This window comes from Orbilia oligospora (assembly GCF_000225545.1).
Source record: "Orbilia oligospora ATCC 24927 unplaced genomic scaffold scaffold00007, whole genome shotgun sequence".
NCBI lineage: Eukaryota > Fungi > Ascomycota > Orbiliomycetes > Orbiliales > Orbiliaceae > Orbilia > Orbilia oligospora.
This window is the reverse complement of record NW_011645564.1, coordinates 1,423,645-1,439,402: the sequence shown is the minus strand read 5'-3', so window position 1 is coordinate 1,439,402 and position 15,758 is coordinate 1,423,645. Positions and strand designations below refer to the sequence as shown.

The following is a 15,758-nucleotide window of genomic DNA, read 5'->3' as shown; positions in this document are numbered from 1 at the left end:
CAGACGAAAAACAGACTCAATTTAGCTTTGAATTTGAGATGGATTTTGACGTTGAAACTGCCTCGCTTGGGCATAGTTTATATGCTAATTATATAATATTATGCTTAATTAAGTAAGTCGATATAGGTATACTTCCCATGGGTCTTAGAATCAAGCAATGGCTTTTAGAAGGTGAAGATGACCTAATGGTTCATAGATAGATCTACAGATAATTAGATACTTAAGTACTTAGTATTTGTTAATGTTATAGATGTATACATACTAATCACAAAACACCAGGAGATGAACCCCCGAGATATCTAAGCATAGATGTAATATAAACTCATACTACCTATATAAAAGTAGTTGTGAATATCAATATAAACTTTATGAAGGAAAGGAAAGGGAAGGCTAATCTCGTGGACATGTGACATATCCGCCTCTTAACCCAACTATCTAGCTCTACGCCATTTCGTCATAGACAGCTCTACGGCTTCGAAGCTACTTGCAATGGCTGCAGGCCAGTTAGCCTCGAATCCAAGCGCTCTTGAGGGGGATCTGAGGAACCTGTATATAGCGTAGCATGGGCCGTCCTAGCGGGACAATGTTGAATAAAAAAAATAGAATATTACCTTGAACTGCCAGAATTGATGTCGGTATATTGTATAAAAGATATAATACTGTTCAAAAGGAAACCAGCCCAACGCATTGGGGTGAAATCAGGCCGGAAGTTGCTGACTGTTTGAAGACTGGGAAGATGACAGACTCTGCAGAGATAACCCTCGATCTAATAGCTCACCCAAATCAACCTCCATCTTCCTCCTCCTCCCCTCCATCTTCCTCTTCCTCTTCCTTAACTCCTCCCCCTTCTCTCCTATCAGAGAAACGAGAGCTACCCACACTTTCGCCAGTTCCTATAAAACGCCTTTCTATCACGCCGGTTCTGGATCCAATTTTAGCATCAGCCTCGCTAGATTCCCAGGTTTTCTCCGAGACCCTACACTCACCAGATAGCCCCGGGGATCTTCCTCACAAAAGAGCTCGACATCATACTATTGATAGTATTCCATCATCAACCGAAATGGATGGACCCAGCACTGCTGCCACTTCTCCTCAGCCACCGGAGGCCGAAGAAGTCGCCCAAAAGCTAGATAAGGGCAAAACTCCACTTTCTTCCTCAGAACAACCAGCTCTCGTTGAAGTTGCTACCACAAATGCTGCTGCTGCTGCTTCTCCCCAACCTGAGCCAACACAGCTTGCTTCTGCTTCCACTCGACGTGCAGCCAGTTCCAGATCCCCTAACAACCTGAATAAGCCAAAGACAGAGCATCTAGAGTATTTTCTAAACTCTCTCCCATCCGGCAGCTCTAGCCTTGGTGTTGAGCAAATGGAATCTCGTCAACAATCTCCGGGCCGCGTCCCTGCTGCTGTCCATGCCCTTGAGGAAGCACATAAGCGTAATTCCCAATGTTCCGATCGAGCTTCGATTCGCAAGAGTCTGGAAAGTCGTCATCCGGATGTCACTTCTCATCCTATCGCTGCCAAAACCCCCGTCCAGTCGATTGGTGCTCCTCCTCCCGCTCCTCCTGTTCCTGTTCCTCCAATGGATTCGATAGAGCTCGCGAGGCCTGAGACTGCTTCTTCTGTCTCCCCGGCAGTCGGATCGAACATAACTATACAGACACCAAATAGCCAAAATGGAAAGGGAGGAAAGAAGAATGGCCTTCGGTCCATTCTCAATAAGATCCGTTCCCATTCCAACCATGCTGCAAAGCAGGCTCCAGTTGTTGGTATCGGGCGTCAGGAGACCGACAGTACAGTTCAGACGTCGTCGACTCCTATCAGTGCCATCAGTGCCAACCGATTTCAAGAACCTCAAGTAGCTCCAATGGTTGATGGAGTAGATGCGAGGAATGATGCAACATATTATAGAGATTTGAAACGAGATTTCGAGAATCGAAGACTCCGCGGCACGCATGAGCATCCAGTCGAAGGTAAGCTTTGTCCCATAGTTAAATAAGAGAGCTAAGGTGGTTTGATTGGCGATGGGGATGTCCTTTACAATTATTTGGCCGTGTTGCTGATCAGAGACGTACTTCTGCAGGAGCTATGGCGCTCAGTCACGGTACCGGAATTACAAGTATGGGCTTGAAGCAGCTTTTCCGCTCCATCTCCAGAGCTGTCAGGAGCAGCACCCATGGATTGAAGAAACTAGTTCTTCGCAGAGCCAAACAACTTCCAGATCAGATTTCAGCTACTGTTCGTGGACAACCTCAACCAGAGCTACCAGCCAGCAAAAGGGCCCAGACCCGGGCTCAGCGACAGTCCGAGTACGAACAGCTCACAAAGGGACCCCTTCCAACGTTCGGTGCTCGAGTTCCTACTCCTCCACCTGTTATACCTCTAATCAGAAACCCAAGCGCCGAAGTAGTTCCGACTCTTGCTACGGCTTCGTCTAGCAGGTCGGCTACTTCATCCCCATATTCAACTCCACATTACCGTCAAATCGGTTTATTTGCATCTCAACCTCACGAGATTGCAGCAAAGCTCTCCGAAAAGGGCAAAGCAGCCAGCCACCTAACGAACGGAGATGCCACCCCGTCCAATCTACAAAATGGTGAGGGCCATTCTAGCAACCCTCAACTTTCTTCTTCGAGCAGCTCCCAGAGTGCTGGAGCGGCTCTTAACGGCAGCAAGGGCGTTTCTGCATCACAACCGGCCACAAATCCAAATGCGGCTGGTCAGGCTCCTTCTACCGTCAAGAAGGATGCTGCAGGGGGCTTCTTTAGGGAGGCATTCCACGGTTGGTGAGGTGGTTGCGGGGACCACCATGACTTTTGCTCATCTATACATCACTAACGATGAGCAAGTCATGGTGTGTCTGGTGTTGGTGGTGGCTCTGTGTGGGACTTGGGGGGCCAAGCAATGGGATCCGGTCACGGGGATCCTATAGCTTTGGCCGTGGTGGGGGTAGGAGGAGGTGGACGGGGGAGGTTTATATTTCCTTTGTTCATACGGGCCCATGTTACTGCCCGCCCAGCTTATCTGGGCTGGGGATACCACAAGTGGTATCCCCATTGCTGTTGTTTAAAATGCCTTTCTTTCTTTTCCTTTTTTTTTTTTTTTTTGTATACCTACTATGCACGCGGGGATGGGGAATACCTCCCCTCCCCTTATATTATTAACAATTGTCTTCTGAACGTATGCTCTGCTTCTTCGTATTTTTTGCCTGCAGTTCTTTCGTGCTTAGAAGTTATTCTCGTCCACGACATAGCCACTCGTTCGTATGCATTCGTTTCGTTTTGTAGTTTTTTTGCCTGCTCTGCTTAAGTTCTGGAGTTTTCTGAGTTATCACTTTTTTCCTTGGGTGTTTTTAAGAAGAACGCTGATATAGATATTCGATATATATATATTTCGCCTGGTGAAGAACATGTGATAGCACCATGTAGTAGGATAACTGACCAGACCAGGCCGAATGCCCGATAACTAGAGACTTGCTATCAAATTACAATAACAACATATCGATATATCCTTTCCACCTACATCATAAAGTATTCCGACGGTGTAATCCCCCCTTCACACCAACCCGGAAAATTCACCGAAATCCTCTCAAGCGCCTCATTCTCAAAATCCGGCCTAACCTTCAACTTCTCCCACTCCGCAGCCGGTAAGCGAAGTCCATCCAAATACACAATCACATGACTCCTTCCAAAACGACTACTATGAAAACTCAAATTCTTATGAACCCAATTATTCTTCGGTCGAGTCCACATAACATCCGAATGGTGTGATATTATATGCGAAGTAATCCAAGGGACGTGTTGTGGATCTTTGCTAATGAAGGAACGGTAACGGAATCTATTCGTTTCTGCGTCTTTACCGCCGTTTGAGCGGAGACACCAGTAGCAGCGGACGTCGTTTGCTGTGCTGTCGAAGTATGCTTTTGAGTATAAGAGGATCCAGTTGAAGGGTTGTCCGGGGTTGGTTAGGGGTTCTAGAAGTTTTAGAATAGTGACGCTGTCCGGGTATGTTAAACTCATCATGTTGAAATCGTTAGGATCACCGAAGAGCTCTCGATTGATTGTTACAACAAGATCCGTGGCTTCAGTATTTATTTCATCTTTGGCTTTGAGGATCGGTATGAATGCCATGATGTGATTTTTCATCTTCTTCGAGAAGACAACAAGGTCAGTCGGGTGTCCCGACTCATGGTATAAAACCTCCCTGTAGAGGGTGAATGTGAGTAAGTTGTAATACCCGTTTGGGGGTAGAACGATGTGGAGGTGACGATAATCCCGGCTATATGAGTCTCTGAGGAGGCGGAGGGCTTGGTCTATGTATTCTGCCTCTTCTTCGTCGCGCCTAGCCGACCATCTTGCTTTGAATCTGAATGAGTGATCTGTGATGGTTTTATATGGGGTCCCTTTGGATTCTATGTATTTTATGAGAGAGGGGATTTGGATGAAGGATTCTCCGTAGACTGGGTGGTATATTGATTTTGGAAGTGGGGTGTATTCTGGGAAGCCAGAGGTGAAGGTTTTGAGATCTTGTAGATGTCAAAAGATGCATTAGCAAAAGTATCTCGAATATTTCATATCAATCTAGCAAATTTTAAATATAATATAAATCTTGCTAATATAGGTATATACTTAAGTATATACCTTCTTAACAATATATATATATATATAAAAGTAACTTACCGGTAAACCAATCCCGACGACAGTTCGCACAAAACTGCTGTATCGTATCCCCCCCAAACACGGCTCCCTTAGACTTAAAAGCAAAAGACCGCTCCCCATCCTTCCGATGCAGAGGATCAGCTTCCAAACAATACCGACAACCATACAATTTCCTCCCAGCGAATAAATCAGAAGCCTCAGTCCAATATTTCACATCTTCTTTAAACTCTTGAAAATTCGGTATCCGCCTAACAATTTTTGGGGAGATAACACGGCCGGGTTTGGGCACCGTCAGTGTTTGTCGAAGAATTCGATACCAGAGGTATTGATTACCGGAACCGAGACGGTCTTTGAAAGTTTTGCAGGTGAGAGAGAGGGAGGCTATATCACGGGGGCAGAGGTAGGTATTGATTAATTCGAGAATCTCGAATGGCAGGGTTAAGAAGATTGTCATGGTTCAGACTATTTTTTCCTTTGGGGGGGGAATGCAGGCTTTCGAGTTCGTTCGATCTGATCTGATGGAACCTTGAGACCGTTTAAATTGGTTCTTTCACGACAACTTTATAGATCGATGCAGTTAGTTAGGTATTTATACAATCGCATGCAACTTGCACTTTGCACTTGCGGCTCGGGTGTTTCATTCGGTTATGGTGATATTTCATAGGTCCCAGCTGGGAACTAGTTTGGTGGATACATTCTTGGCGCGGCTGGATGAAGACGGACGCATGGCTGCTGGTGACGCTTCTGTCCATAACTTTCGCCGGGGTGCTAGAATCACCATATTAATATCTTAGCAAAGCTGGAGGTGGTTTTTTATATCCTATCGTCATAAATCTTTTTAGAAAAAGCTCGTTGATATCCCATGAGATCTAGATATATCGGAATGTTAGCGGATATAATAGAGGTATTTGAGAATGGTATAGATTAGTTCGGGTGCTTGTATTCCAGTGTATACGCGTATGGTAATATATGGTAGCTTAGGCGGGCCAAAAAAATGCAACAAATGGTCTGAGTTGTTCTGGCTGGCTTAGACGTCAAAAATAAATATATATAATTATTCCTTTTGTCAGCCGTATTTTGTATTATAAAGTCTTGAAGACTCCTGCCTATAAGCTGCATTTTGGTTACGAGACTGTCTATAAGCGATCCCGTTGGTATGTTGATTTTCTTCGCCTTAAGTTTGTGCATCTTTATGATCATGGGAATATTATTAATGACCTTCCAGTGACATCGTGATAACTAATAACTTCGTAAGAGTATTATCGGGTTCGAATTTGTCGACAGATGAATACCAACTTAAGTATATAGGTAGTTAAGTACATAGGGACATTAAACTACATAACAAAGTACGTTGATTCCGTCAAAAACTCTCCATCGTGTCCCACTGACTCCGCAGGAATATCTTCTAACTCCTCGTTCTCGAAATTAAACTTCGTCCCTAAAAGCTCTTCCACCTCGCTTTCCGATTCCTCCGTAAGTTGCCCTGCGCATATTTGTAACTCGTGCATCCTCCCCTTCGGTCTAACCCATAACATCTCCCTGTGTGCGGTCATCACATGCGTAACAATCCAGTCACAAGAAATGGAATTAACCCCCCCTAAATCATCCTTCATAAATTTAAAGGAACTGTTTGTCTCTCTTTTCCCCCCTTTGGCCTCTCTTAAACACCAATAACACACAGCTTTTTCATCATCGCCGTCATATTCGCCGTCATCACCCCCTTCTTCGTCGTCATTAACCTTGTATGGTGGAGAATATAAACAAGAAAACTTGAGGAGCCATGATAACGCTTTGTTTTCCAACGCAGACGACATCTCCATTGCCAAAAGAATGCAGTTCGGAGCGGACAAGCGTTCCGGATGGAAATCGTCTGGCTTGCAAAACATCTTTGAGAGTATTCTTTCAATAGCGATATTAGTTGCCAATTCTTCTGCAGCCTTTCTAGAATCATTATCATCACCAGCGCCTAGCATCTTTGAAATCTCAACAATAACAGCGCCAAAACCAGACTGCTCAAAGCAAAACACCTCAGCGATACTAGGACAAAAATTCTCCAGTTCCAAACAGTTCGTAAAAACGGCATATAACTTCTTGTCCGAGATTATGATCTGTATATGCTTATACTCCCTTTTATAAATCTCAACGACGAACTTCACGGCTTCATCGAGCTGTATGGCTTCAGTCCTAGGCCTTCCCTGATGTACCCAACTCGCGATGAACCGATTTGATGGCGTACGAGCGATTTCGTAGGGCACACCTCGGCTTTGATCCTCGATATGTCTTATCGCTATCCATATTGCGACAACACCGTGGCTAGACGTTCCAAATCCTGGAAGAGTCGAAGTAACTGGTAGTTTAATCTCCGGATATCGAGATTTGAACTTTCGAACCTCTGTGAAAAGGTAGAAATCACCCAAAGAGTCAGAAGAAGGGGAAAAAAAACATCTGTTAAGGAAACGCTACCTTATCGATTAATTGGGAAAGGAAGGGTGATTATAGAAAAGAAAACTTACGAACAAACCAATCAACAGCGCATCTTTTACAATATTTCTTCGTCACCCGTACTCCCTTCTTAGTCGGATGCGTAATCTCCCTATCCGAACCTCTCATCGAAATCGCCAAACAAAGCCTACACCCCTCAGCCATATTCCCAGAAAATATACAACAAGCTTCGGACCAATAATCTCTAGCCCCACTGTCGTCGAAGACTTTATACGATGCTGCGTGTGCCTCCGCGAGTAGTTTATGATACCCCGCGGGATAACTTTTCAGACCGGCGGCCGCCCCACGCGCAAGAAGGTGGTGCCATAATAACCTATTATCGGGTCCGAGATAGTGGAAGAGGGGTTTGCAGGATAGTGCTAGAGATCCGATGTCCCTTGGGATGAGATAAGATGAAATCTTTTCGTGTAGCTCGAGAGGGAGGGTTTGAAGGGTTGGCATTTTTTCTTCTTCTTTTCTTTAGATTTATATTAAAACTGGGTATATATAAGTGCATTATTTATTAAGGACTGGGAGGCTAGCTGAGGAGCCATAGCTGCCTCCAAACACGAAATTCCGGTTGGTCTCTTTGATTCCGGAATTCCGCGTCGCACCTCGATAGGTGCCAAGTTGACAGTTTATTGCTGCATGTATGCATGTATATACTGTTATGTTATGGCCAAATCCTTTACAAGGGCGGTAATTCACCCCCACTTATGCGCCGCCAGATGCGTCACTTGATTTGACAGCTTTCCTAGCTCATAGGATGTATGTATACTTTATGTATTAAACTCCACAAAAATGGCAAGGCCACTCCTTGTTAGATATTTGGAAGTCAGGGCTTATAACCTGCATCCTATACCTAGCCTTATAGCCACGGACCTTTACAAACTACATCTTTTGGAAATACGCCGGGATTCCAGCTGGCTATCGAGGCCTACTGTTGCATTATTTTCACATATTTGCGTTGTCTTCAATACATCCCAGGGCAGGTCCTAAATCTCTGGAAAATTCGATTGATGAGATCATAAACTAACGTGCAAGCTACCATACCGGTTAAGTATAACATTAAAATTATTCATAGGCTACTCCGAAAACTAGCTCACAGTTTCTTCTTCTAGTTCGTCTTCTTCTTTTTTTTTTTGGATTAGTCAAAGTAGCTAGTAGGTTGGTAGCTATAGTTTCAGTTGATTTCGATAAACGAAATCGCGCATGCGGATGTAGGCATGTTTTATGTCGAAAGATGCTTCACGAGATCGGGCGATATCGTAGCGTGATTCAAAGCTTCATTAACTACTTCCTTACCTAAGCACTTAAGCTGAAATATATCCTTCATCAAAAGAAAACAAAAGGAAAAACCAGAAAACCATTGGCTTCAAAACCAAAACCCCAATATATGTACCAATAAGATATGTGTATCAATAAACATTGAGACAACAATAAACATTAAAAAAAAATAGAATCTGAACGCCTGTACACTCCCAACGGCGCCCGCCCAAAATGCAATGACATCTAACAAGGGAAGAAAAATTACATATCATCATGGTATCGAAGCATGCTAAAATAATCGATACCCCCATCAATGGGCCAAATGATCGGAGGAAAAATATCAATCCAAGTTCAACCTCTCCACAACTTCCTCAACCCCATCTCCAACTTCATCAGCAACATCCCTCAAAAATAAAAGAGTAGAAGCCCACTACGCCTTCTTATCTCCGTTCTTTTCTGTTGCACCAGCCGGTTCTCCCGCCGCATCAGCAGTAGCATCAGCAGTATCCTTTTTCCCTTCTGTACTAGCAGAGGTTTTATCTCCATTAGCAGTAGCGGAAGAAGAGGAAGAAGCTAAATTTGCCCCTGTTGCAATCGCAATACTATTCCTCGGCGTTTCAGCTACGGCATTGGAGGATGTTGCCCCGGAGATATTCTTCTCCGTTACAACTTTCAAAATATCTTCTCCTGCTTCAGCTCCACCTTCCAGCTTTGCCATCCTATCTTTAAAGAACTGTGCATCCCGTAGCATCCTATCCAAGAACGTGAAATCCATTAGCACCACCTTTCACATCACAATATTAAGGGAAAGTAAAAATAAGAGGGAAAAAAACCATACCTTCCTCTCCCAACTTCCGTCTTTACCGGTACAACCGCATAAGCCTCCCCAAGTCTCTTCTTATAAACCGCAAAAACCGGTCCCATGATACTCCCAAGCACTTCTTCACTCAAGTGCTTACTAAGCACTTTATTCAACGTCGTAGTCTCCTTCACCAACGTCTCCATATACAAACTAACCTTCCCTTCAACACCGCCGGGGCCGTCCCAATCGATATTCTGTCTTATATTCCTAACATGGGCCATCAATCTATCCGACATGATACTGATCAATTTGCTATGGATTTCTGATTGATGTTCTTGGAAGATACGTTTTAGTTTGTCGAATTCCGGGAGGATGGTGCCGCCTGAGGATGCGGGGCCTAGGTGGCGACGGATAGCTTCGCGGAGGTAGGGGACTACGGCGATAACGATTGATAGAGCCTGTGATGCTAATGCTAGGTGTTTTGTGGTGATATGTTTCAAGCCAGCTGATTTTGTCGCACCGGCTCCGAGGATGACTTGGCAGACTCGGGAGTTAAATAACTATCCCCCAGATAATTAGTATCGGAACCACATAGCTAGGGCCAAAGATAAAAGGGAAAAGAGACTAAGATATCGTACCTTCAAAAATTCGATCAAACTAGTCGCGACATCTGCCACACTAACAGGAATCATAGCCATCAAACATTCATACCCTTCCAATAATCGTAGCACCACCAATCCACTTTCCGGTAAGATAAATCTCTGCTCATCAATCGTCGCCGTCCTAATCTTACCAGTCGGCAACTGATCGTCTACATTTTCCTCCTGGACTGGTGGATCCTCATATACCCTCCCCCAAGCAAGCCACATCTCCGCATCTTTGGTAGCAGCTTCTAGAACCCTCTCAAGGCTAGCTTTTGCGGAGGGTTTAAAATCTTTTGCTTCCCATTGATCCTTTTCAATAGTCGTGGCAAGTTGTGTGATACTCTCAGAATGGAAAGCGGTGATAAAATCCTTAATCTGGCTTCCAATCACACCCTGGAGGTTCGTCGTAATCCTACCAGACAGCCCCTCGCATTCCGCCGAAAACAACTTGTTCAACATGAAATATCTTAAAAAGTCCCCTAGTGGCAACCGCGCAGTTTGGTCGTTCCTAACTTTCAACACCTTGACCATCTGAATCTGCGCCGCATCGATAGCTGCATTTATAAGTTCGGAGATATCCATAGAATAAACCGAATAAAACGAGTCCATATTACTCTCCGTTGTAGGCGGCGGACTCCCCACCCCATTAGGTGAAGTTGAGAAGTTTCTGGGAGATAGAATACTGTCAATCCCGCTCGTAACATCCAACAATAACTTCTGTTGGGTACCAAGTCGCCTCAATGTCTCGCTGATAGCAGTATAAATTCTCACAAGCAAATCTTCGGCTTCTCGGGGGCCCAGTGCTCTGAGGGCTTTCGCAAGACTTGATGACTTTTCGGCCGCTGTACGACCCATACCCGCCGCACGACTTGCACCACTAAGGTTACTGGCTGCATCATCGTCGCTAGGCATATTTCGGCGAATGATGGCTTTAGTCTCCTTAAGTACTGCCTCACGGTATGCCTGTACAGCCTTTTCAACGTGGTTCGCACGTCGTAGGCCGTCGAGATGGTCGAGCAATAATGACCTCAAGGAGTCCGGTAGCTGCGAATAATCCATCGATACCGGCCGAGGGGATGGCATGGCGTCGGCCCTAAGTGCCGACCGACTCTGTTGTCTCTGGTATGCCTGAAAGAATCTGAGTAATGTATCCGACGGCGGTACAGTTTCCGCATGTTTTCGAAGGTCTGCTAGAAGCGTATCAACGAAACGGGTTTCCAGAGCCTTTCCGCATCGAGCACGAAGATTTGTAAGGTCAACTTGGATAGCTGAGACTGCCTTGACAGGGCGAAGGTCAATTATAGGAGTCGCAAGGCCACATGCCGAGCGGCCTTCCAAAAGCGACTCTGTAGCATCAATAGTGTCCATCGCGGCCACAATGTCGTTTTTCTCTAGACATTCCTCCGCCTCGCTCAATTTCTTGATAGTATGCGCAATCTGTTCGACCGAATGGACCAGTTTCTGGACGTTCGCCTTCCTTCTTCGTAGTCTAACGACTTCAAGCCCGGCGAGCGCTTGATCCCTGTCCAATCTGTCCAATTCCGCTCTCAACGACTGAATCTTCCGAACCGATGCATCAGCCTCGGCGTGTAACTCTCTTAGATCTCCAAGAGCGGCAAAGAACCCGGATGATGCCGAAGAAATCTCCTTAATCAGATGCACTTCCACGATATCCATATACCAACTTAGCTTTTCCTGTAAAATGGCATTGGTAGCCAACGCTTTCCTCCCGACTGCGAAATGCCCTCCTCCTCCGTCGATACCATTCTCTTGGATCGGTGATTGGATAACATGACTACGTTCGCTGACCACATCGAACGTCCTGGGATTCTCGAGATGAAAGTTTTCGTCAAAATATATCTGCGGTACTGTATTTAAAGGAGGTATAGCCACGCTCTGTTTCCTCAAGCTCGACTTCCTTCCACTGGCCCCACCGTCACTAGATCCAGGCCGTCCAATTGGTGGTGTGGAGGGCACCAAGGAAGTCTTCCTGCTGTCTGGACTCCTCACAAGGGTTTTAAACGGATCTTCGGTAACAGGTGTATCGGGTGTCCTAGGTCGCCGAACAGCCTCCTCCCATTCATGTTCTTTCGCTCGCTTATATCTTTCGTATTCGGGTGCTATAGAGAGATACTGGGAGAATTCGGTATAAGCTACTTTGGTGATGTTTGTGAGTACTACTGGTGGGATGTCGCGGGTTGTTGGTTTGGGAATGTTGGAGCGGGTCGTGGTATTGTCGAGAAGAGTAGCGATAGCTATTTACAGGAAGGTATAAGGATTAGTCTTCAAAACCCACCATCATACTAGCATATGTTGTCATAAAAAAGGCATAGGGTAAGAATGGATGCTACCATGATTCTTTATATCCCTAACAGCAGCAGTTGACGACCGATGATCCGAAACAGAGTTGAGCGAGAATACGGATGAAGCTGCAGACCCTCTCCTCCCACGGGGAAGGCCAGATGAAGTTTCGGTAAACGAGAAGGCGGAGAAAGTAGGTGATCTGGGAGCTGCGAAGGAGTCCATTGATGGACGCGGGGTGGTATCGTCTTTGGTAGCCATGGCTGCGCTAGTACTGGTCCGAGAGCTTCGAGGCAGCTATGGGAAACGTGATATATGTGTCTCTTATGATTTTATCGATCATGAAAGGATCAGAGTACCCATTGCTGGCATTCGGATTGTCGGACTGGTGTTTAAATATGAAAGTGGGAAACTGAACATGTATACGTAAGTCTCGACGAGATAATTCGCGGTGGGCGAGCAATTGCGCGGCGACGGATCGCGGCAAAGGACAGCCAGCTTCAAGAAGATAATGTCACGTGACAGCACCAAGCACTTTCTTGGGTAAAACAAAATTCATCAGAACAACTAGTATCCACAGTATCTATTGACGATACCACTATATTAGTATGTATGAAGAATCAAAGGCTATCTAACAAAGGACTTAGGAAGGAGGAAGGTAAATATCCTCATCCAGGACTAAGTATGTGAAGGGTATACTATAGAACTACACTCCAATCCTCACAATCTGCGCGCCCTGGTTCTTAAACTGTATCGCCTCTCTCCGACTCATAACTTGTAGCGCCCTATCCAAAGCCGCAACCGTATACTCCCGTCTAGTCACCATCTCCTTCCTCAAAGTCGCTACACTTGTTGTCCATCCAATCGGCAACCTCTTCCTCAACTCGTCTTCAATCTTCCCGGCCTGTTTTAGTACATCTTCACTTAGAGTACTTCCTTGACTAACCGCATTCATCGTCGAGGCCATAAATAGTCGTATGGCTTCTTCAACGTGCGCTTCCGTTGCTACCGATGATAAAGTGAGTTTTGCGAGAGACTCTGTGATACGGATTATAGCTTCCAATTGTCGGACTGTAATTGGGATTGAAGATCGTTCGTTGGAATCCAGTTCGGATTTATGGACTTGTTTGCGAATAGATACGAAGTGTGATGATAACCGTTCTGCCGCTTCCTGTGATAATGTCGGCGCACATCGTCTAAAAACCAGTCCATGTTAACCATTGAACCACATTCTCCGGTAGAATGATGAAGGAAAGAGAGGGATACTCACGTCTTGCAATAAGTAATATACCTCTTCATCTTATCAATCGGAATCTCCCCAGCCACATCCCTCGGCTCTCTATCTCTATTCATATGGATTCCAATAACATGTCTCGCCATTGTCCTATCCTTTTCTGTATCATGCTCATCCTTCACAATAAAAATCATATCGAATCTCGACAAGATTGTAGTCTGAAAATCGATATTGTCACCAGCGCTCTTCATATCATCGTATCGTCCAAAAATCGGATTCGCCGCAGCCAAAACCGACGTCCTAGCATTAAGGATTGTTGTAATACCAGCCTTTGCAATAGAGATAGTCTGCTGCTCCATAGCTTCGTGAATAGCAACACGATCTTCGTCCCTCATCTTGTCGAATTCATCAATACAAACCACCCCACCATCACCAAGAACCATAGCACCACCTTCCAAATAGAACTCCCTCGACTGCGCATCCCTCTGCACCGACGCCGTAAGACCAGCAGCCGAAGATCCCTTTCCACTGGTGTATATAGCAATCGGTGAAACCTTCTCCACAAACTTCAACAACTGCGATTTTGCCGTTCCAGGATCACCAAGCAGCAATACATTGATATCACCTCTCAACTTCATCCCATCCGGTAAGATCTTCTTCGAACCTCCCATTAGAAGACAAACAATAGCTTTCTTAATATCTGGATTTCCATAAATCGACGGCGCAATCGAATTTGCAAACACCTCGTAAAGATTCGGATTCCTCGACATCTCCAAAAACTCTTGTTCTTCCTCTTCACTAAATATCGCTGATCCCTTAGTTGTATGATCAACGTCGGCTTCAATCCCCACAACCCTCAAATAAGGTGTCCTGATAGCTACAGCCGCAGAGGGACCTTTGCTCCCCTTATTCTGATAGATCGAAAAAATACCCACAACCTTACATCTCGATCCAGGAATAACTCGGTTCGTAAGATATCGGTCCGCAGATAACAGAACATGTCGAGGTAGCTCTCCAACAGGGACCTGATCCGGCGCCTCCTGGAGCTTCAAAACCTGCTGATCGATAAATCTACACTGCTCATGCAGAATAAAATATGGATCGAGAGGGCACTTCTCGCTTCCTTCTTCCTTTGGTGCATTGCAAACTCGTGGTAACGTAACCCCCGAAAATCCACTATTGATAGGAACGGATGTGGTGGTATTGCAACCACGGCACTGAATTCTTAAACTTGTAGCCTTAGATGAGAGCGTCGAGGCGCCGATGATGATTCCAGGAACTCTAACGAGCTTAGAAACACTATTGGCGGTAAGATCACGGATCTTTGTTTCGTTTGTAGATGAGGAGAGGGTAACTTGAATTTCCGGGATGTCGGGTGAATCTTTTGAAGCCGACTGGGTAGGGATCAGGATTCTTTTTGCGCATTCTTTTGCCGCTGCTTCGAACTATAGATATACGGACCTAGTTAGACTTAAAAACCACATAAGATGTTAAGAAGGAGGGAAAGAGCCAGTGGTATCCATACAAGAGGTAACTTCTCAGCCGGTTCGGTAGCCAGAGCATCAGCCAACTCTTCACTAAAACTAATAAGATGAGCAACATCAACGTCTAGACAGAACCGTTTGATCAAGACATTTTCTTGAAGTTGATCTCTATCCCCCACCAAAATTCCCAAAATTCCATAAATTAGCAAAGAAATCTCCCACGTATATAGAAACATAAAATCCCACGTGCAGGATCAACAAGAAGAATAATCCCCATACCGATAAATAAAACTATTTCCAAGCTTAAACGTGAGAATGAACTGCGCGAATTGTCGTTCAATCTGTGTATTTGATTCATGCGATTCATCATACTCGGATTGTAGTACGGGGAAAGAGTAGACGGATGCTCTGTCCATGGCCATGGTGGGCGGTATGTGTGGGGGTAATTGCTGCTATCAAAGCTAGCAACAACTGGAAACTAGTTGAAGTCGTATGTGGAGGAGTCAATGGCGAGTTCTCGAGTATTTGAGTGCTTCTAGTGGAAAAGCACCTGAGTAGGTACTCGAGAAGCTGGTAGATGGGGTATTAGGGTATATCGGATAGAAGACCGGGATGGTTGAAGCTGTTTCGTGAAGCTCTTCAATCTACGCGTGGAGAAAGAATTAAGTTGTTGGTTGGTGGAGGACGCGGCAGCCAATCAGAGTCTGCGCCGGCACACCGACAATCCAACGCCAACGCCAGGTGTGAAGCTCACGCCTCTAGGCCTCTACCCATGGGCCGCTTCTAACATTACGTATATTACTTAAAATCCTACAGACGAAATGATCGGTCTAAAAAAGATTTATATAGGAGTTTCGCAAATAAGAAGAATCGTTCTACTAACGT

General features: G+C 45.3%; 5 protein-coding genes across 5 annotated transcripts; 1 reads left to right on the top strand and 4 right to left on the bottom strand.

Annotated features, from left to right (window-relative positions):
* Positions 1–736: 736 nt before the first annotated feature.
* On the top strand, positions 737–2,790 carry AOL_s00007g399 (uncharacterized protein; the record flags this gene model as incomplete). The annotated part of the gene is made up of 2 exons (XM_011120300.1): positions 737–1,973; positions 2,084–2,790. The coding sequence occupies 2 exons, from the start codon at positions 737–739 to the stop codon at positions 2,788–2,790; spliced, it is 1,944 nt and encodes a 647-aa protein (XP_011118602.1).
* A 728-nt stretch (positions 2,791–3,518) lies between these two features.
* On the bottom strand, positions 3,519–5,112 carry AOL_s00007g398 (uncharacterized protein; the record flags this gene model as incomplete). The annotated part of the gene is made up of 2 exons (XM_011120299.1): positions 3,519–4,525; positions 4,680–5,112. 2 exons carry the CDS (start codon positions 5,110–5,112, stop codon positions 3,519–3,521), a joined length of 1,440 nt encoding a protein of 479 aa, XP_011118601.1.
* Positions 5,113–5,992: 880 nt separating this feature from the next.
* AOL_s00007g397 (uncharacterized protein) lies at positions 5,993–7,601 on the bottom strand (the record flags this gene model as incomplete). Its single annotated transcript, XM_011120298.1, has 2 exons — positions 5,993–7,050; positions 7,172–7,601. The coding sequence occupies 2 exons, from the start codon at positions 7,599–7,601 to the stop codon at positions 5,993–5,995; spliced, it is 1,488 nt and encodes a 495-aa protein (XP_011118600.1).
* A 1,237-nt stretch (positions 7,602–8,838) lies between these two features.
* Positions 8,839–12,416, bottom strand: AOL_s00007g396 (uncharacterized protein; the record flags this gene model as incomplete). Its single annotated transcript, XM_011120297.1, has 4 exons — positions 8,839–9,160; positions 9,247–9,770; positions 9,849–12,109; positions 12,206–12,416. The coding sequence occupies 4 exons, from the start codon at positions 12,414–12,416 to the stop codon at positions 8,839–8,841; spliced, it is 3,318 nt and encodes a 1,105-aa protein (XP_011118599.1).
* A 445-nt stretch (positions 12,417–12,861) lies between these two features.
* Positions 12,862–15,295, bottom strand: AOL_s00007g395 (uncharacterized protein; the record flags this gene model as incomplete). The annotated part of the gene is made up of 4 exons (XM_011120296.1): positions 12,862–13,351; positions 13,426–14,834; positions 14,915–15,041; positions 15,153–15,295. The coding sequence occupies 4 exons, from the start codon at positions 15,293–15,295 to the stop codon at positions 12,862–12,864; spliced, it is 2,169 nt and encodes a 722-aa protein (XP_011118598.1).
* Between the last annotated feature and the right edge of the window lie 463 nt (positions 15,296–15,758).